The following is a 22881-nucleotide window of genomic DNA, read 5'->3' as shown; positions in this document are numbered from 1 at the left end:
AAAGTATCAAATCTAAAAAAAAATTAATACAAGAAAAAGATAGTCAATCTCAAGCAAGTGCATGCCAAAGTTTTTGAATCCTACACACAAACATACTTTGCCTCAACAACAGCAACTATCCTGATTAGCTTTACAATAAAACTGCAGCACAGGAGATGAAATCAAAGGAGCTAGTTGAGGATGCAAAGAGGCAATAATCTTTGTTCAATGGCATCATCTTCTCATACTAGTGCTCCTCACCATGATTGTTAGCATTCAATGGATGACCTTGTTGAAAGGTAAACTCTTCAATTGGGAACACTTGGATATCTTAACTTCTTGTAAAAATGGCCACTATAATGAATCTTTAGTCCAAATGCTTGTTAGTTTTGGAAGATCAAAGAGTACTATGGGTCTTTAACTCCGGAAGTGCTTGGTTTTTTAGTTGTGTATGCTTGGATTCCATGATAATCTTTTCAATTTGACAGCATTCTTCAACTCTCAAGTGCTTCAGTCGAAGAAATTGTCGAATCATACCTTCAGAGAATATCATCTTCAACTTCGGACATTTACTTAATGTCACAGTTGTTAATTGAGACAAACTTCGAGCTTGAACAGGCCCCTGCCAAATGTTTTCCAAATTTGGGACATCGGTTATGTGCAAATTTTCCAACGATTGTAGCACAGCCTCTGATACTCGATCACCATCGATAATGGTCTTAATTTTACTGCATCCTTTAATCAAACAATTAGATATCCTATTCATATTCTCAATGCTAAAATCCAATAGACTTGAAACTCCGTAGTCAATTAGTCCCAATGCATTGGTTTCCATTAGCACCTTCATGATTATAGGACTTACATCATCACCATTGACCAACTTCAAGATGTTGTGGCCTGGATGATCAATAGACTCGAGGATTTGAGCAAAGGCTGAGTTATGGCAACCAATAGCAAAATGAAATGTCAAGGAACCCTCCTCCCACACAGGTCATTCTTGAACAAATACGCCAAGGCAGTCTACTTTAGGGAAACAAAATCGAAGATAAGTCAATTTTTTCCTTTATTACTGGATCTACAATCTTGTCCCACCCTTCTTCCAGTGAACCAACATCAATATTCAATTCCTGCAACAAATCAAACGTTGACACTTGTGCTTCAGTATAGTTTGCAATATCAAAATTACACAATGATAATCGCAAACACTTCAATGATACTAAACTTCCAATTTGAAGTAAATTGAGTTTGGTTTTTCGAATGTCCAACACTTAAGACACGTAAGTGCTTTCACACGAGATGGGATTTCTTCCAACTTAGAGCAGGAATTTAAATAGAGCGCTTTGAGGTAAATCAAGTTGAATAAGGATGAAGACAGTAATGCAATCTCAGTGCTATGGAGGTAATGCAATCTCAGTGCTATGGAGATCTAGAACTTTGAGTTGGGACATTGATTGGAAGAAAAACTTAGGAATGGAAGTTAAGTGCATATTACTTCGAAGCAACAATGTTAAGAGACTAGAACAATCTAGAGTTTTTGGTAAAAGTCCTTGTTGGCTCCCCATCAAAGAAATCCGACTGGCTTGTTCCCATTCTTCCTCCTTGGGGAAATCTTCGAACTCCTCAGGTGGCTTCACTAAAAATTTGGACTTTGTATTTTGCGATGAGATCCTAAGCGCCATTTTCTGAAGCACTTTATTCATCGTAACACATTTACTATTATCACTTCTCTCCAGCAAAGATACCTTGATAAGCTCATTTAGTACCGAATGCCCTCTGTTGCGCGCACTTTTGAAATTACTTGCATCATTAATAAAACCTTCAGATTTCCAACATTCTAACAAGTAATCTACATCTATCTCTCTTTCTGCGAGATACAATGCACCATACAAAAAGCAAAGATTCTCTTCACCATCTTTCAAATCATCATAACAAATCTGTAAGCGTTCTAGCACTTCATCCATGTCGTCGAGCTTGACACTGTCCCATCTTTTCAACTGTTTCAATCCATCATTCCAAAGCACTTCATTTTCCCCCTTCTTTTTGAAGGTTCTTGCTACTCTGTCTATCAGTAGTGGCAACCCATGACACTCATCAACCACACCCCAAGCTAGTGGTCTAATTGAGCGGTTAGAAATGTAATGGCCAACCTTTTTCTAGAATATGTTAAAAGCATCAATATGTGACAACGGCTTCACATCAACTAGATCATCAGCGTCCATGACACAACAAATATCTTGGTATCTACTTGCCAACACTACCTTGTTATGCGGGTTCTCATCGATTCCCATTATTCTATTTAGATCAATCTAGTCCCACACTTCATCCAAAAGAATCAAACACTTCTTTCCCTTCAATTCTTCAGATATTATCAAAGCAGCTTCGTTGACATCGTCATTATGTTCTACATCCAATTTTAGCCGCCTTAGGATTGCACCTTGTACCCCTTTTTCACTCCACAATTTTGAGACAGTTACATTGATTTCCGTGCCCAGCTGGTGTATGTCTTGTTGATTGGTGTTCAATCAACTGGTGTACCTTGATTTCGGTCCTCAGACGGGAGTAATCAAAAAAATTTATAACCTATATCACCATGTACTAGGATAGCCTCAGCTAGCATAGCATAGTGGCTCTAGGATCGTTCACTGGGAAGGGTTTTCAATTTACAACTAATATTAATTCAAAGTTGAATTGGTGTTTTTTCATTTCAAGGTTAGCTTTAAAAGAAAACATAAACTTTGGTTGAAAAAGGATTGGTTTTAAGATAACCAAAAATAGTAACTGATTTTAATTACAAAGAAAAGTGTTTCTTGGAGTTTTTGGATCACTGGGGTCAGGCTCCTAATACAAAAATAGAGTTCCGATCACTTGAATCTTTTTCTCGCATTGGAGAATTAACATATAGTTATTTCTCGAACCGGTGTGGTACAAATGCTTCCCTTTAATGGATTCAAACACTAAATCTCTCTCATTGATTCATCTTGCAATGGCTCGTGCCTCTTACCTAGCATTTGTCATTCAAGGTGATCCTTAACCTTGGATTTCCCTTCAAAATCTTGCAAGAGATAACTAATGGATGTCTCCTTAGAGTCTAAAAGCTTACTAAGTGTTGGCTATTCTAGAAAATCCTACCTTTGAACCACCTCCCAAAGGCTCGCAAGAGATAAACTAGTGCATCTCAATGGACGGAGATCACTTGCCTTACCAAGTGTTGGCCCAGGTGATTTAAAGGCGTTTGAAGTTAACTAAAAACATAGAAACCATTAACGGGTCACACTTTCTCTTCATTAAAAGCTGAAACAAAAAAACTTCCAATTTTTACATTCGGCACCTTACCCAGCTTCCTTAACTCCAAGAGACAAAAAGCCTAGCCACTCATTCTCTAAGGAAACATCCTCAGAGCTTGTTTGGCTGGTGAGCAAAATACAATCAAAATGAGTAGGTAAGGTAGAGCAAAGCTCTGTGTATTACTTTCTTCAAAACTATACAAAAGTTGGTATCTGAGAACAAGCTCCCAAGATGTCTTGTGTAAATAAAATTACAAAATATATATATGAGGTTATTCACCCTTTCTTCTTACTTACTAACTAAGGAATCCTATGATTGGTGGATTACAAAGAGAGTCGATCGCAAATATCTGGAAGCACTCAGGTGGATTTCGCAGCATGCAACATGAGCTGTGAAATTTCGCAAGCTGAAAGTCTCCATTTCGCACAAAAAGGCCGATTTCGCAGCTTGCACTTTGTGATTTCGCAGCTTGCGAAATTGCCTTTTAACTTGGTGCAATTTGCCTCCAATGGCCATAACTTCTTCATTTCAGCTTTGATTTGTGCACCGTTTAAAGCGTTGGACTCATGACTTCCCGAGCTTCAAAACGACATATAGTATGTATAAAATGGACTCCAGGAAGTGCTCAAAATGTGTCCAACAGTTGCTGTCCTCTTGAATTTCTTCATGTTAGATTTCTCTCTTTGTTTCTCCTCCTTGCATTCATGATTTGCTTTTGGAAAAGGACTACAAAGCTCCAAAGCTTGGATTCTTCTTGAAAATGAGCTTCCATTTATTTTGCCATGGATTCTATAGAACTCTCCTCAATCTTGGATTGCTTTGGTGATAAAAAAAAGCTATAAAAAAAAAACCAAAACTTAACACAATTTGATTAGAAACACTTGCAAGAGTCCTTAACATGCCAATTGAGTTAAAAGGTAATAACTACTACTCAAAAGTGTTTAAAAGAGTTATTTACAAGCTAAAAAATAGCACTTTTTGAGTAGTAATCACTCCCCTTAACCGACTTATTGCTAGTCCCTTAGCAATGAAGGAGAGAAAAAGAAAAATAAACAGTACTATAATTTACAAAAATCATGTTGATCACTTCAAAAAATTTTAAGTGGCATGATGATCAAATTCTCACATGGAACATTAAAGATATAAAACCCAAACTTCAACAAGAGTTATCAAATACCTTGCCTAATCACAATTCATAAAGAGAAGGCATTATGCAAATTTAAGCTTTAAAAGAATTTCCACTCCCAAAAGGTCAAACCTTACTCTTCCACAAAAATCTAAGTGTTACTTATTAGCTTCCGAATATAGTATGTTGAACTAATCTCTCTCCCCAACCTAGTTCTTTTTCAAATCTTAGCAAACTGATCAATCTCCAATAGGCTAAGAACGCACCTCATTTATTTCACACATTTTTTTTTCTTATTGTAGGAGTACAAAGCTAAAGGTATTGTTTTCTAAATTGTCCATGTAACGGGGGTCCATTGATGACTCCCAACCAATCAAGGCTTAGGGCATCAAGCTTTAAGGATCTTTTGACCACTAACTCCTTGGATTTTACCCCGAACTTTTGAGAATGAAATTTAATACCCAAACACCTACAGTATGTTAAACTCCACCTATTCACCCTTGTAACGAGCATTGAGGTTGGTGACTCCCAACCAATGAAGGCTTAGGGCACCAGGTTTCAAAGATTTTCACCATATACCTCTTAGACCTTGTTCGGGTTTCAAGGCAAGTAAAACATTTTTTTTTCAAAGGCTCATTGGCCTTTTATAAGGTGTCCCAACACTATTAAAATAAGGTCAAAGGTACCAAGTCTAAATTTTCTTAAGTTCAGGGGGTGAAATAGTTTTTCATCTTATAATCGGAACCTATTGTGCATAGTGTGTGAATAGCTTAAAGTGAAAAACTAAGGTTGAATTCAATAGAAGTTTCAACAATTCATCAACTTTAATAAGCATAATACAAATTCTAAGTCAAGTAAAAAGACAAAAATTCAATTTCTCCCATTTCATTTTGAGAATTTTTCCTTAATAACCATGGAGAGTAGAATAAAAACTTTAAAATTTTAAAAATTAAGCAAAAACAACTAAATTACCAAAATAACTTAGCATTTAAAAGCAAAACTTCCTTCCTCAACTCTCTTCCCCCTAACCAAGCTGAACATTGCCCTCAATGTGGCAAGAGCGATTGAAAATACAGGGAGGAAATGGTACCTCCTGAGTGACATGGAGTTTGAGTAGAATAGGAGAAACCACATGTTTCAAAAACAAAAAAAATTATGAGTAGAGGAAATAAAATAAGATTATGCCAAGTATACTAAAAAAAAAAATGATAGATATTTATTACTTTAAGAAAGTACACTATGGGGCAAAAACAAGTAATACATCCAATCCCGATATATAAAACATCAAAAACATGAGATTATGAGTTTTACTAAAGTAAAGAAATACAAAAAAGAAAATAGATAAATGATCAGATGGTGGTGGGAGGATCAGGTGAGCCATAACACCCCTCTAAGCCCGTATACATACAGTCTCTACTAAATGAATCAAGAAAATTGTGGCAATTAATTAATTAATTATGGATATATACCAAGAAAAATAATCGCACAAATGAGTATGTACAAGTTATGGTGAAAATCAATATACACAAAAATAATGATGAAACTTAATTACAAGAATACACAAAATAAGTGACAAGAGGATTATGCACATTGACTTATTGAACTTATTAAAAAAAATATATTTTTTTCAATCAATTTCAAAGGATTTCATTAAAAACAATTTCAAATTAATGGTTTCAATTTATTTATTTATAGAAAAAAAAGTTTCAATTTATTTTCAATTAATGATTTGATTCAATTTTTCTTGTGTTCAATTTTCAAGAAAGTTATTTATACTTAATACTGTTAAAAGAATTTATTAAAAATAATATATGTAAAAAGAAAAAAATGATTTTATTTACAAAGAAATGATTTTTATTTACCTTTGTTAGGAAAAGAATAAATTTTTACAATTTAATTTACAAAGATAGTAGATTCGTAGAGAGACATAAGAAAGACTACAACTTCATACACTTTGGTATGATTCAAGTTGCAATTAAGCCTTTGACAAGAATAGGTTTAAACACCTCAATAATCGTGTGTTTAAGGGATAATAGAAATCTTGATTATCGAGGTTCTATTATAAGAGTAGTCCAAGCAGGATTGAATGATGGTCATGTTTACTTCTAGTGTTACCCTAACTTCACAGTTAGATTAAGAAATGCCAACATCCTTGATTCGGTTCTTTTCCATGTTAAGACCCATGGATTTAAGTTTAAGGAAGAAAACAATCCTATTTCCATCATCACAAGATTTGCCTATAAGAGTATGACCACAAGTGTTGGATCTGGAGCATTATGCACCAATCCTAAGGGAGAAATTATACTCTTCCACACATATGTCTTGAATAAGTCCAACTTCATCATTCCTAAGAAAATTATATAAATAAAGTTGAGTTTTAAGAAACTTGACATTTTGCTAATGTTGTTCCATCCATAGAACAAAGAACTGAGAGGATTGAACAAATTGTTCAATACCCAAATGGAGGAGAAGATTTGATTTTCTCCAACTCATTCATACATTCTAGTACCCCTAGAATTTCAGAATATGAACCTTCTAGAGCATCCAACTTATCTATCCCAATAAGAACCACTATGATAGAAGAATGATCCACTTTAGCAAATCCTAAGAATATTAAGCTAACTAGTGTTAGAAGTCACACGAACCTAGCTAGACCCTTTTACATAGAGGAAAAAGAGTCCACTCAAGGATCACAACAGGATGAGTCACTGGATATGTCTCCCACTTATTAACACATGATTAATATTATAAGTGAAGAGTTTGAGATTAACAAGGAACTCTTATAACTATACTTTTATTCAGAAACTAATAAGGAAAAAAAAGATTGGTTCTTTAGTAAAGTCCCAAAAGTCTTTAGAACCATCTACCAAGAAGAATTTTATGCATACTTAAGAAAATAACATAAAAATGTTAAGTGTTAACACTGGTTTGAACTCTTCAAACAAGAGAAATATCCAGAGTATCCTAGTAAGCGTATTAACAACACATCCACAAAAACTAAGATATGGAAAACTAGTGATGACACTGTCATAGAATCCATTCATCCTCCAAGGGCTAAGATAGACAAGAATGTTAATGGAACAATAATAAGAACTTCATCCTCTAAGATTAAGACAAAGGATAAAGGAACTGCTAGTGTAGTAGACGTTAAGAAAATTATGGAACAAAATAACTACACTAATATGTTTCTTAAGACTATTGGTGATCAACTCAACAGGGTTGAGGAGATCATTGAAACCCAAGATCACATTAATACACATTTCGTTAAGAAAGACACTAATCCTTTATTTAAGCCATTTGAGTTCTCTAAAAAATTCCAAGAAAATCCTCATATTAACCAAGATATAATTGAAAAAATAAGTCAAAAAGTAAAAGATAGCTTAATTGTCACAAAGACACCTCAACTATCTCATTGGAGGATTAATGTTATTGATGAAGAAATTAGTTTTGAAGCAGAGGCTGATTTTTGAGGAATCTCAAGACCAAGGAGTTTTAAGGAATTTTCATAACCAAGAAATGCCTAAGACTAAGAATTTTTACTCTAGGCCAGCTTTTCCTAATATGCAGTATAAGGAAAGAAACCAGTACACTCAAGCTTTTTACACTAATGGTGCCATTTATGAATGGAACATAGATGACATGACTAAGTACAACATACTCACTAAGCTTCAAGAGATGAGAATGGTTAGTACAGTCTATAATTTGAACAATAGATTGTCAGATCATGTTGTAACTCAGACAATTGTTGTTGGATTCACAAGTCAGCTAACAAGATGGTAGGATAACTATCTCACTCATGATGATAGGAATAATATGCTAAAAGCCTATAGAATTAATGAGAAGAAGGAAGTTGTTAAAGTTGAAGAAAGACAAGATATAGAAGATGCAATTGCTACTCTAATATTTTCAATATCAAAACACTTCATTGGAAATCTGTCAAAAATTGAGGATAAGACCGAAAATCTTTTGACCAACCTTAAGTGTCCCAAGCTTCATGATTTCAGGTGGTACAGAGATACATTCATAACCGAAGTCATGTTAAGATCAGACTGTAACTAGTATTTTTGGAAATAAAAGTTTATCTCAAGTTTACCTAGATTTTTCTCTGAGAGGATTACGATTAAGATAAGGGAACAATTCAATGGACAAATCCCTTATGATAAGTTGACATATGGAGAAATCATAAGCATAGTCACAAAAAAAGGAATAATCCTATGCAATGACTTTAAGCTTAAGCAACAGAAGATATATAAGAATGAGTTTGACACATTTTGTAGCCAGTTTGGATTTAGTCAAAAGGAAACTAATTCCCCTTTTAAGCAACGTAAGAAAAAACAAGTAACAAGAAAGCCTAGTAGGGAAAACTTTTATCACAACAATAGAGGAACTCATGGAAAATATAGGATAAATGAAACTAAACATCAAAGACACATCCAAAAAAGAATGAAAAAGGAATCCCAAAAGAAGATAGAAACCCCCTCATAATCCAACCCAGTCTGTTTTAAGTGTGGTAAGGTAGGTTACTATAAGAAGGATAGTAAAGTTAAGAAGAAAGTTAATAACTTGAACATTTAAGAAGATTTAAAAGTAATGCTTTGTGAAATATTATTAAATTCCTTAGAATCTAAACCAATGATTGATTCAGATAATGAAAATGACATTAACCAACTTCTAGACATTGATGAGAGCAATTCTAGTCAGTTATCTAGTGATTAGGAAGATTGCATTAAGGGCAGTTATGATTGCTAACCCAAGACTATAAAAGTCAAAAGCCAAGAACAAGAGTTCATTTTAGATGTTTTAAGAAAGGTAGAAGACGATAATGTTAAGCAAGAACTCTATGAAGTTTTTAAGAAATATGTCCATAAGCCAGAAATTAAGAAAACGATAAGCCCATGACCTTAATGAAATCTTAACAACATTTAATCAGAAGTCTCCTAAGGATATTACCATTAGAGACCTTTAAGAAGAAATAAGACAATATAAGAAATAAATCTAAGATTTAAGATAATTCACAAGCTTGGGTTTAACAGACCTCCAAGATCAAATCAATAAGATTGTTGTTAACCAAAGTGACCTTGAAGAGGTTCCAGAATCTTCACAAGTCAATGATGAAGTGATAGATTCATACTTGAATACAGTCAATAAAATTATTTTCTAGAAATGGAAAGCCTCTCTAACTATTGTTATCAAGGATAAGTTTGTCCTTAATACCCTTGCTTTGATTGATTTAAGTGCAGCTTTGAATTGCCTCAAAGAAGGATTAGTACCTACTCAGTTTTATGAAAAAACTAAGCAAATGCTTTCAGGAGCCAATGGCAAAAGACTTAAGATTAAGTACAAGTTGTCAAATGCGCAAATCTGTAACCAAGACATTTGTATTAAGCAAACTTTCATTCTAGTCAAGGACTTGAAGGAAAAAGTCCTACTAGGTGTACCTTTTTTAAACTCTATCTACCTTATTAGAGTAGATAACCAAGGATTAGGAACAACACTCTTAGAGAAAGAGATTCTCTTTGAATTCACTGATTCACCCGATGAAAGGAATTTAAATACATTAAGAGATCAGGTGATTAAGGTTAAAGAATATCATGTTAACCATTTAAGGCAAGAAATTAATCTTGTAAGAATTGAAGATTTATTGAAAGCTAAGAAAACTCAAGATGCCATAGAAAGATTTAAGAATAAGATTGTTGGAGAAGTTTGCTCTAACATTCTTAATGCGTCCTGGTATAGAAAACAACATGAGGTAAAGTTACTTTATGAACCAGGTTTTTGTGAGAAAAATATTCCCACTAAAGTAAGACCCATCCATATGAATAAAGATCTATTAAGCTATTATGAGAAGGAAATCCAGGATCTTTGATTACTACCAAAAAGTGCTATTTTGTAGACCTAATTATAATGGTTTTAAGCACCTTTGAGTAGTAATCATATTCATTTAACCCAATTAATTCATTAAGGTCCTTAGTAATTGGTTTTAACCATTTTGTGGCAAGTTTACATGTTTTTATCAGCTTATGAATCAATTCAAGCATGCCAAATGATGGAGGAGCTTCTTGGACAAGTTAAAGCAAGTTTTTAGCTACACCAAAGCAAGCCAACAAAAGGAGAGAAGCAAAGAGAAGCAAAGGGAAGCAAAGAGGAAAATAGAGGACAGCAGCTGCAGTCTTCTTTACCACTTTTGGAGCACTTCCCGAAGTCCATTTTCTACATTCTATATACCATTTCAAAGCTCAGAAAGTCAAGAATCCAAAGATTCAAACCATGTACGATTTGGAGCTGAAATGAGGAAGATATGGCCTCCGGAAGACAACTGCATCAAGCTGAGGGACAATTTCGCACGATGGAAATCAAGGTGCGAATTCCTCAGTCCAAAGTGTGGGAATTTCGCACACCTGAAACCAAAGTGCGAAATTGGAACTGCAACGTGCGAAAATTGGATATTTTTGCCGACTCTTTTTCTTTTGGATATTTTTGTATAAATTTCCATTCTTCTCCTTGTAATCCACCAATCATAAGATTTCTTAGCTAGGAAGGTTGGAAAAACTTCTCTATTTATATCTCCTTGCATCCGTTGTAACAAATATTGATATATTGATAGATTGATATATTGATATATAGATATAGAATACATATTACGTTTGACACTTAGAATATTTACAGAGCTCTCCCGTTTCTATTTTCTTAGTAGCCAAACAACCTCTGAGGGTTTTTCCTCAAAGGATGATTGGCTAAAACTTTTAGTTTCTCAAAGTATGGATGTTATGTGATGGCTTGGATGCACTCCCACGGAAATTTCTTGCACCTGGAAGGTAAGGTAGTCGTTTTTCATTAAAGGTTCATTAATGCAAAGTTTGGTTTTTATTTCCTTTGGACAACTTCCAACGGCCAATACTTGATAAGCTTTTGGATTTCTATCCATTAGTTATCTCCTACGAGCTATTGGAAGGTGAGGTTTTCAATTCCAAGTTTTGCATTAATCCGTTAGAACCAATTTCAATGGCCATTGAAAGGTGAGTTTATCACCTAGAATGACTTTGAGTTGCCAATATTTGGTAAGCTTTTGGCTTTAGACCATTAGTTATCTCTTACGAGCCATTCAAAGGAAGTCTAAGGTGAATAACCATTGATGAAATTCACTACCATCTATTTTGCCATTTTAAATGATTAAAACTTGATTTGCTAAATCCATACCGGTTCGGGAAGCAAGCATCACCATAGTTGCAACCCCAACGCGAGGAGCCTATCCTGAGATTTCCAATTTGCATAAGAGCCAGAGCATAGCTATCCTATCTTTGAGAAACTTGTTTTTACACCCTTTCATTTTAGTCTTTAATGTTAGCTTAGATTAGTTTAAATCTTTCTAAAACATTTACATCTTCTTTTAAAGCTAACATCCATAAGAAAATCACCTATTTTCCTTATTTGAATATCACTTGTGTTTGCGAAAACCCTTCCCAGTGAACGATCCTAGAACCACTATGCTATAGTAGCTTGGCTACTTTAGTAATAGTATTCAAGGTATAAATTTTGTTGATACGCCTTTAAAGCTAAGTTACCATGAGTCGAATCAAATGGCGCCGTTGCCGGGGAAGGTGCCACAAGCACAGTGAAGCAACCATTAAGGGTAACTTGTGATCTTCATCACAAGTTTGGTGAGTTTTCTTATAATTTTTTTTGTTTAGTTTTTATTTAGTTAAATTTTTTATTCTGTTTTCTTTTATTTTCGTTTTAATTTCAATTTGTGCATTCCTTGTTGGATTCGAGACCAAGAGGGAACCCTGGTACAAGTTGAAGAAAAGAGCCTTAGTTGAATATCATTTTTTTTTAGAAATGGAAATTCCACATGAAGATCAAAGCTCTCATTATGATCATGAGAAGGAAAAATTCGCATACCTATCCATGAGGGATCGGATTGAATTAGGGAAAAGGCAAGTTCAACAAAGCCAATGGGGTAGTAAGTATGCTTTGAATGAAGACATGAGCATGAAGGCAAAGCTAGCATCTATGGTTAGAAGGATAGAAGAGTTTGAATTGAGGAATGTGCATACTGAAGCACAACCACAAGCCATGCCAACTTCATTTGAGTATATAAACCATCCCAACCTTACAACCCACCCTCAACCTCAACCATCAATGAGTACATCTTCATTGGAGCAAGCCATTTTGAAGATAAGCAAAGTCATGGAGGACTTTGTAGGTGAGCAACAAAAGATCAACTCTCATCTTAATGAAAAGATTGATAATATGGAGAGTTCAATAAATGTAAGAATGGAGGGGGTTTATAGTGATCTATCACTAAGGATAGAAAAAGTTCAAGACTCCATTGAGAAGCTCACCAATCTCGACATAGCAAGGGGGAACAGGAAGCTTCCTCCTCAACCCCACCATAACCTTCAAGGAACCAATGCAAAAAGATCAAGGAAAGTGTTGAAGATCAACACTTTGGTGGGGGATTGCTATGACAACTCTATGGACCAACCTTCCATTGAAAATCATAAGGTTCAAGATGATAAAGGGTTACCTGAATCCTTTAAAGCATTCACTTCTCTAGGGAAGAGAAGAGAAACGAATTCCCTTGGACCAAATGGGAAGGATGCCAATTTTGTTTGGAATCCAGGGGGAATTCAACATGAAGTGGGTGTGTGAGTGAGGATGAGCTATATAGTTCATCTTCTTTTTGGGGTACATGCGATAAGCTTCATTTAAATTCTATGCTTTCTTTAAATTTATGCATGTTTTAGTTTGAATTCTTAGCTTTAATTTAGTTTTAATATGTTTTTAAGATGAGTTTTGAAGTTATCATTGTAGGAGGAAATGCAAAAATGATGAAAGAAAAGGAAGAGAAGAGAGAATTCTGGCCATTGGTTCTGTTTCCACTTTGGGACATATTTTGGAGCACTTCCTCGAGTCCATTTTATACATACTATATACCGTTTCGAATCTCGGGAAGTCAGGAGTCCAATGCTTCAAACGGTGTCCAAATCGGAGTTGAAACGAAAAAGTTATGGTCATTGCAAGAAAACTGGACCGAGCTGAGCGGGAATTTCGCACACCTCAATCCAAGGTGCGAAAAATTTCGCACCGTGCGAAACACCTCCTGGCACACGAGTGCCATTTCGCACACCTCAAGCCCATTTTTGCACCGTGCAAAACAAGGTGCGAAAATTTCGCACACCACTATTCAAGGTGCGAAATTCATTCCAAGGTGCGAAAATCTCAGTTCAAGGTGCATCAATTTCGCACACCTCAATCCAAGGTGCGAAAAATTTTCGCACCGTGCGAAACCACCTCCTGGCACATGAGTGCCATTTCGCACACCTCAAGCCCATTTTCGTACCGTGTGAAACAAGGTGCGAAAATCTCAGTTCAAGGTGCATCAATTTCGCACACCACAATTCAAGGTGCGAAATTCATTCCAACGTGCGAATTCGAGTGCGAAAATTTCGCTACTGTTGGACACATTTTTGAAGCACTTACTGGAGCTCAAATTATGCATATGATATGTCATTTTTAAGCTTGGGAAGTCAGGAATCCAATGCTTTAAACGATGCATGATTTGGATTTGAAACAAATAAGTTATGGCCGTTTGAAGACGACTATGCAAAGCTGAACGAAATGTTGCAGCCGCACCAAATTTTTCTACTGTTAGATACGTTTTTGGAGCACTTCATGGAGCTCAAATTATGCATACCATATATCATTTTAAATCTTAGGAAGTCAGGAATCCATAGCTTCAAACGGTACATGATTTGGATTTGAAACGAAGAAGTTATGGCTGTTTGAAGATAGACTGCGCAAAAGTGCGAAAATGTCCAAATGTCTTTTAAACCAATTTTTAAACACCCAAGACTCTGTTTTTCATTCCTAAAAGCCATTTTCGACTTCTGAAAGAGTTTTTAAACGTGTGAACATCCAAATTCCGTCCCTCCCTCTCTATTTGAAGCCTCAGGAACATGCATTAGAGGAGAGAACACCCCCGTGCACCATTTGAGAACTCTCTGGAAATCATGAACAGCCACCTCTCTCCATCTCAATCATGGCCAAGACTAGAGGAGAACCCCATGCACCTTGGGATCACACACATGAAGCCTCTCACTCCATTTCTGACCTCCCTAAACCATCAAAGCTCATAGCTCCAGTTGAGAGCTCCAGCAGAGGAGACTATGCCACTTAAGGAGACTACCAGAGCAGAGGTCAATGTCCTGACCCAACCCATTCAGAAGGCCACCATATCTCCACAGGACCCTTCTATTACTTGCTCATCTCTTTAATTTTTGTATTTACTTATTATATTAGTATAGATAATTCCATGTTTTGATGTCTTATATTCTGGGATTGGATGTATTACTGATGATACATCATATATAGACATCATTTTTGTTTAAACTTGGCATTTTTCTATTTCCTCTACTCACTAACTCTTTTGTTTTTTTTTGAAACATGTGGTTTCTCCTATACGACTCAGACTCCATGTCACTCAGGAGGTACCACTTCCTCCATATTTTTCAATCGCTTTTGTCACATTGAGGACAATGTTCAGCTTGGTTGGGGGGAGAGTTGAGGAAGGAAGTTTTGTTATTAATGCTAAGTTATTTTGGTAATTTAGTTGCTTTTTGCTTAATTTTAAAATTTTTTAAGTTTTTATTCTACTCTCCATGGTTATTAAGGAAAAATTCTCAAAAGTAAATGGGAAAAATTAAATTCTTATCTTATTGCCATAGTCTTAGAGTTTGTATTATGCTTACTAAAGTTGATGAATTGTTGAAACTTCTATTGAATTCAAGCTTAGTTCTTCCACTTTAAGCTTATCACACACCGTGCACACTAGGTTCCGTTTATAAGATGAAAAACTTTTTCCCTCTTGACTTAGGAAAATTTTAGACTTGGTACCTTTGACCTCATTTTAATAGTGTTGGGACACCTTGTAAAAGGCCAATGAGCCTTTGGAAAAAGAAAGAAAAAGAAAAATGTTTGCTTGCCTTGAAACCCGAGCAAGGTCTGAGGGGTATATGGTGAAAATCTTTAAAACCTGGTGCCCTAAGCCTTAATTGGTTGGGAGTCACCGACCTCAATGCTCGTTACATGGGTGAATAGGTGGAGTTTAACATATTGTAGGTGCTTGGGTATTAAAATTCATTCTCAAAAGTCCGGGGTGAAATCCGAGGAGTTAGTGGTTGAAAAATCCTTAAAGCTTGATGCCCTAAACCTTGATTGGTTGGGAGTCATCGATGGACCCCCGTTACATGGACAATTTAGAAAAGAATGCCTTTAAGCTTTGCACTCCTACATGAAAAAAATTGTGAAAGAAAAGAGGTGCGTTCTTAGCCTATTGGAGGTTGATTAGTTTGCTAAGCTTTGAAAAGAACTAGGTTGAGGGGAGAGATTAGTTTGACATACTATATCCGGAAACTAATAAATAACACAGATTTTTGTGGAAGAGTAAGGATTGGACCTTTGGGAGTGGAAATTATTTTGAAGCTTAAATTTGCATAATGCCTACTCTTTATGAATTGTGACTAGGCAATTTATTTGATAGCTCCTATTGATGATTGAGTTTTATATCCTTGACTTTCCATGTGAGAGTTTGATCCAATCATGCCACTCATATCATTTTTTGGAGTGCTTTGCATGATCCCTTTTATGTATATTATTATAGTTTACTTAGTTTTTATCTCCTCCATTGCTAAGGGACTAGCAATGAGTCGGTTGGGGGGTGTGATTACTACCAAAAAGTGCTATTTTGTAGACCTAATTATAATGGTTTTAAGCACCTTTGAGTAGTAATCATATTCATTTAACCCAATTAATTCATTTAACCCAATTAATTCATTAAGGTCCTTAGTAATTGGTTTTAACCATTTTGTGGCAAGTTTACATGTTTTTATCAGCTTATGAATCAATTCAAGCATGCCAAATGATGGAGGAGCTTCTTGGACAAGTTAAAGCAAGTTTTTAGCTACACCAAAGCAAGCCAACAAAAGGAGAGAAGCAAAGAGAAGCAAAGGGAAGCAAAGAGGAAAATAGAGGACAGCAGCTGCAGTCTTCTTTGGCACTTTTGGAGCACTTCCCGAAGTCCATTTTCTACATTCTATATACCATTTCAAATCTCAGAAAGTCAAGAATCCAACGATTCAAACCATGTACGATTTGGAGCTGAAATGAGGAAGATATGGCCTCCGGAAGACAACTGCATCAAGCTGAGGGACAATTTCGCACGATGGAAATCAAGGTGCGAATTCCTCAGTCCAAAGTGTGGGAATTTCGCACACCTGAAACCAAAGTGCGAAATTGGAACTGCAACGTGCGAAAATTGGATATTTTTGCCGACTCTTTTTCTTTTGGATATTTTTGTATAAATTTCCATTCTTCTCCTTGTAATCCACCAATCATAAGATTTCTTAGCTAGGAAGGTTGGAAAAACTTCTCTATTTATATCTCCTTGCATCCGTTGTAACAAATATTGATATATTGATAGATTGATATATTGATATATAGATATAGAATACATATTACGTTTGACACTTAGAATATTTACAGAGCTCTCCCGTTTCTATTTTCTTAGTAGCTAAACAGCCTTTGAGGGTTTTTCCTCAAAGGATGATTGGCTAAAACTTTTAGTTTCTCAAAGTATGGATGTTATGTGATGGCTTGGATGCACTCCCACAGAAATTTCTCGCACCTGGAAGGTAAGGTAGTCGTTTTTCATTAAAGGTTCATTAATGCAAAGTTTGGTTTTTATTTCCTTTGGACAACTTCCAACGGCCAATACTTGATAAGCTTTTGGATTTCTATCCATTAGTTATCTCCTACGAGCTATTGGAAGGTGAGGTTTTCAATTCCAAGTTTTGCATTAATCCGTTAGAACCAATTTCAATGGCCATTGAAAGGTGAGTTTATCACCTAGAATGACTTTGAGTTGCCAATATTTGGTAAGCTTTTGGCTTTAGACCATTAGTTATCTCTTACGAGCCATTCAAAGGAAGTCTAAGGTGAATAACCATTGATGAAATTCACTACCATCTATTTTTCCATTTTAAATGATTAAAACTTGATTTGCTAAATCCATACCGGTTTGGGAAGCAAGCATCACCATAGTTGCAACCCCAACGCGAGGAGCCTATCCTGAGATTTCCAATTTGCATAAGAGCCAGAGCATAGCTATCCTATATTTGAGAAACTTGTTTTTACACCCTTTCATTTTAGTCTTTAATGTTAGCTTAGATTAGTTTAAATCTTTCTAAAACATTTACATCTTCTTTTAAAGCTAACATCCATAAGAAAATCACCTATTTTCCTTATTTGAATATCACTTGTGTTTGCGAAAACCCTTCCCAGTGAACGATCCTAGAACCACTATGCTATAGTAGCTTGGCTACTTTAGTAATAGTATTCAAGGTATAAATTTTGTTGATACGCCTTTAAAGCTAAGTTACCATGAGTCGAATCAATCTTCTTGAAAAGAAGTTGATAAGAAAGTCTAAGTCCACTTGGAGCTGTTCAACCTTCTACGTTCAGAAACAGGCTGAATTAGAGATAGGAACACCTAGGCTAATAATAAGCTACAAGTTTCTTGATAATGCATTAAGATGGATTAGGTATCCTATTCCAAATAAGAAAGACCTATTTCAAAGGTTAGTTAAGTCTAAGATTTTTTCTAAGTTTAATATGAAATCAGGATTTTGGAAAATCCAAATTGCAGAAAAAGAAAGGTATAAGACAACCTTTGTTGTACCCTTTGGACATTATGAATGGAATGTAATGCCCTTTGGTCTTAAGAATGTCCTTTCATAATTCCAAAACATAATGAATGAAATCTTTAACCAGTTTTTAGATTTCATCATTGTTTATATTGATGATGTTTTGGTGTATTCTACTTCTATTGAAGAACATTGGAAACATCTCAATAGTTTTGTCAAGACCATTAAGTCTAAATTTAAGGCTTTACCATGTCTAGCCTTAGCTGACCCTGAAGCTTTTAAGATTGTTGAGATTGACGCTTCAGATATTGGTTATGGTGGGATCCTTAAGTAGAATAATGGTAACCATGAGCGATTGATTAGGTTTACTTGAGGAACCTGGAATAATGCCCAACTCAATTACACTACCATCAAAAAAGAAATTTTAAGCATTGTTTTATGTATTTCAAAATTTCAAGATAATCTTTTGAATCAAGAGTTTTCATTAAGAGTTGATTGCAAATCAATAAAATTAGTTTTGAAAAAAGATGTTAAAAATATAGCTTCTAAACATATTTTTGCAAGATGGCAAGCTATTTTAAGTAATTTTGATTTTCAAATTGAGTACATTAAAGGAGATGACAACTCAATCCCTAATTTCCTAACTCATGAATTTTGCAGGATTCACAGGATCATGACCCCTAAAAAAGCTACCCAACAATCTAAGACCACTAATAAACCATCAGAATCCCAGTTCTCTAAAAATAGTCAAGTCTCTGCTCCTCCAAAAATACTTTGGAGTCAAAAAGTTGAATAGGAAGAGGAAGAAACAAGGCTTCATTCTTCTTTTATCCCTTCTAATTCTAACCCTATTCCAACTATTTCTGAAAAAATGTTGTCCATTTATTATGATCATTCGGATCCTACAAATCCAGTTAAGGCCACTAAATTTCCAATAATTACTGGGTTTGAGACTTTTAAGCAAGTTACTGATGCTAATCCCTCTTAAAAGGAATTAGCTTCAAGCAAAAAAATTGTGGTGGCTACCAACCCTACTCCTCTTTCTTCAAAATCACATTATTGGCAAAAAGATCCCAATCAAACTATTATGGTTATTGAGAGAGATTTTTTCAAAGAAAATCCTAAAAAGATAGCCGCAAAAGTTTTTCATGAGAATTTTCATTATCTCTTTGGTGATCTTTTGAAAAAAAAGAGAATTTTATGAACAAATCCTTGTGGAAATTGGCTCAGTTAAAGTTAAGCATCATCCTAATAAGTATAACAGTGTGGAATTGGCATTCTCTACTTGCTATATTTTCAAAATTCTCACAGTTAACCAATGGGGTGGAAACCCTAATTTCTCAAAAGAATTCTTCAAGCCCTTTAAATCAAGATTCTTCAACTATTAGGACTACCAGAGAGCTTGGTTTAATGCTTTTCTCATCCAGAACAAAGACTACCATCATTCATGGATGTTTTATTTCTCATCTAAGCATCAACTTTCATTTTCATTTTGGTTTCACAGTTGGTGAACCTGTTTTGGACCCACAATTAAGATTCTCCCAAAACCTATCCTGGATGGTTTTGAATTGTTAAAAAGTTCATTAGTCACCCCAAAAGAACTTTCAGCATTCTCTCCACTACTATTCCTTTTTAATGAATTTGGCCTTGCTTGGATAGTCCAATGTGATTATACCATTATAGTAGATGAATTAGTAGCCTTTCCAGATATTGGAAGGACTTTTAAGACTAAATGGTGGGATGCCTTAAAAGAACGATGCCTCAATGCATGTCGTTCAACAATATTTCCTTAAGCATCCATCATAAACCTTGACATCAGATGTCATGTCCCAGTTTTTTCTTAAGAAATAGCAACTCCAAGCTATGCTTGTCACAACCAAGACTCTTCAAGAATTTTAGAAGATCTTAGACCAAAGCAGCTCAAGTTTTTCTCAAGAAGACTCTTATGTTGAATCTAACGATTCTACCACTAATTATCTTCAGGACAATGGTGATGACTATGATGTCATCTTTTTTCCCATCAGAAGATCAAGATAAGCCTGTTTCTTCACCATGTGAAGTTATTAAGTCAAGATTTCTCTTAAGCCTATTGCCATTAATGGATTCTCCATCGATAGCTTTAAGTCATTTCAGCACCGAACATAAGTTTTTCTCTTGCATGTGATGCTACAGTCAAGTATCCAGTTCAAAGCAATAAAAAAGCACACAATAATCCATCGAAAGCAATATTCAGTCGCCCAAAGTCAAAAGTCAACAGTGGTTTGTCGTCTGTTTTGTACTTTTTAAGATTATGTGTTTTGCCTATTTAAGGAGGCTTGTTTCTCATTTGTAAGCACTGGAAATTTTTCATACCTCAGAATTCACTCATTTTAAGCCTTAAGTTCTCTCTTCTCTCTTCTTTCTCTCTCAAGATGTAAGCTCTTTAAACTAAAAAATTTCTAAAAGGTTTCCTATCCCCTTCCATTGTAAGATATCATATATTTTTATAAGTATGTTTTCAAGTTATGTAATTTTCAAGCTTATGTAATATATAAGTTTCATGTTCCTTTATTTTAAATTTCTTTATGATTTAATATCTATGTTAGTTTCCAATTTCTCTTAAATTGTTTTGAGTTTTGGCATAATCTATCATTTCATTGCATATTACCTCAATGGGTGTCTATGGTATTAGAGCCACAGGAAGGGAAGTCGGGTTTGTTTTGAGTTTTTAGTCTATCCTAGGTTGGTAGTAGTTTGCCTGATCCCTTACTAGGTTGTGCTTGTTGTTAGTTGGTGTCAGGCATTATTAGGGCAGGAAAAAGGTATTGGGTGGTTACTTTTTTAGGTTTGTCAATCTGCTATTAGGCTTTAGATTAAAACCTTAAGATGAATTCAGTTTTCCAAACCATGTCTAGGAAATCCACAAATTCTTAAGAAGTTGTAGTAAACAATGAAAAAATCAATTATCCTAAGACCTAAAATGATTTAGATGATCGGAAATTACTTAAGGTATATGTGTAGATATATATACACACATTATTTTTTATAAGTAAAAAAAAAAGGTTGAAACATTTTTGAAACAATTTTGTAAAAAGTAATTTCCCTATTAATTTTTTTTTACTAATAAATTTGACTTGGATTTTAATATTTTTGTAAAGAAATTTGAAAACATCATTTCCTTCATAAAAATCAATTTTCTTGCAAATGAAATTGAATTGAAACATATTTTCCAGATAAATATGTAAAAAAAAAAAAACATTTTTCTATCAATTTGTAAAAATTACTTTTCTTAAATAAAATTAAATCAAAATATTTTTAAATAAAGTTGTAAAAAATCATTATTTTTATAGTAAAAGCAAGTAAAAATCATCTTTACTGTCAGATTGAGTTTTCTTAATTCTTTTGATAAAATATGTGTAAATAACTTTCGTGAAAATTGAATATAAATTAAATTAAATCAAATCACTTATTGAAAATAAATTGAAACTTTTTGTAAATAAATGAATTGAAATCATCAACTCAAAATTGTTTTTTAATACAAATAAATTCTTTCAAATTTTCTTAAAATTATGTCGTAAATAATTTTTTTTTCTAAGTAACTTAATAAATCAATTTGCTTTTTATTTATTTATTTATTTTGTTAATTTTTGTAATTTGATTTTTACTATGACTTGTACTTATTTATTTGTATGTATCATTCTCATATCCATGATTAATTAATTATTAATTGTTATATTTTCCCTCATTCGTGTAGTAGAGACCATAACTATATGGAAGAGATACTTATCATCGTACATTTCTAATAGATAACCTAACTCTAGATGGTGTGGTTTTTACAAGCATTTCTTTTTCTAGAAGCATAAGAAGTCATATTAGAAATTTATTTCTTATTTTATTTTTTCTTTTAAAATAAGCTAAACTTTAGTGATAAATCCAATTTTTTGTAAATAAAAAGCAAATATTACCTTAGAGTGGGAACCCACGTGAAAAAATGTGCCTCATCAATTGGCTTGTTTAATAGGCAGGTAGAAAGAGTAAAAAAAAATGGTTGCAGATCAAATCACCCTGATATCTTTATACTATAAAATTCGGAATGAAAGTTTTGTTGTAACTTTTTTACTTTCTTTATCCGTATTTTGTTTAAACCATTGATCTTCCACTACACCAAACCAATAAGGATGGTATATATGTAATTTAATTAAGAACCAATTACAATTGTTTTCTCTACCATCTGAATAAGAGATGCACCACATAACAACATATGGACCCCATTTACCTATTCTTCACTACCCAAGGATCATGCACAACAGCATGTATACAAACCCACGTCCCACTCTACAACTCTTTTGTTTAAGTTTATTGAAATGTTATAATGATAAAGATTAAGATGAATTTTATGATGATTTTGCTTCAAAATTTTAGTTTATATTCAATATTTATTATTTAATATTATTTATTAATTTTAATTAATTATAATTATTTTTAAATTAAGATGAGTTTTTTTATAAAAAAAAATTTACAACAAATTTTTTATTTAATGTTGTTTAGTAATTTTAATTAGTGATAAGTGTGGGAGACTAAGTCTGTTCAGGATGAGTTCGTCCAATAATGACTTAAGTCTGTTTAAAGGGACGTCCGACGCAAGCATGGTCAGTGTGCCTATGGGTGAAAGACTATAGCCAAACATTAAGGCAATCCAAACAAACCATGTCACGAGTGTTGCACGCTTGAAAAGCACTAATTGCAATAGACAATCAACGTCTTGATTAACGCAACCATTATGATGTCAAATGCCTGAATTTAAGGCTC

General features: G+C 34.2%; 1 protein-coding gene across 1 annotated transcript; it reads right to left on the bottom strand.

The window, feature by feature from the left end:
- Positions 1-376: 376 nt before the first annotated feature.
- Positions 377-2267, bottom strand: LOC109123505 (probable disease resistance protein At1g15890). The gene is made up of 3 exons (XM_019223432.1): positions 2238-2267; positions 1472-2132; positions 377-912 (listed from the first exon to the last, which is right to left on the bottom strand). The coding sequence occupies exons 1-3, from the start codon at positions 2265-2267 to the stop codon at positions 377-379; spliced, it is 1227 nt and encodes a 408-aa protein (XP_019078977.1).
- Between the last annotated feature and the right edge of the window lie 20614 nt (positions 2268-22881).

The sequence above is a fragment of the Vitis vinifera genome, chromosome 12 (genome assembly GCF_030704535.1).
Source record: "Vitis vinifera cultivar Pinot Noir 40024 chromosome 12, ASM3070453v1".
NCBI classification, from domain to species: Eukaryota; Viridiplantae; Streptophyta; class Magnoliopsida; order Vitales; family Vitaceae; genus Vitis; species Vitis vinifera.
Note: the sequence above shows the minus strand (reverse complement) of the source record. Positions and strands in the feature narration are given on the sequence as shown.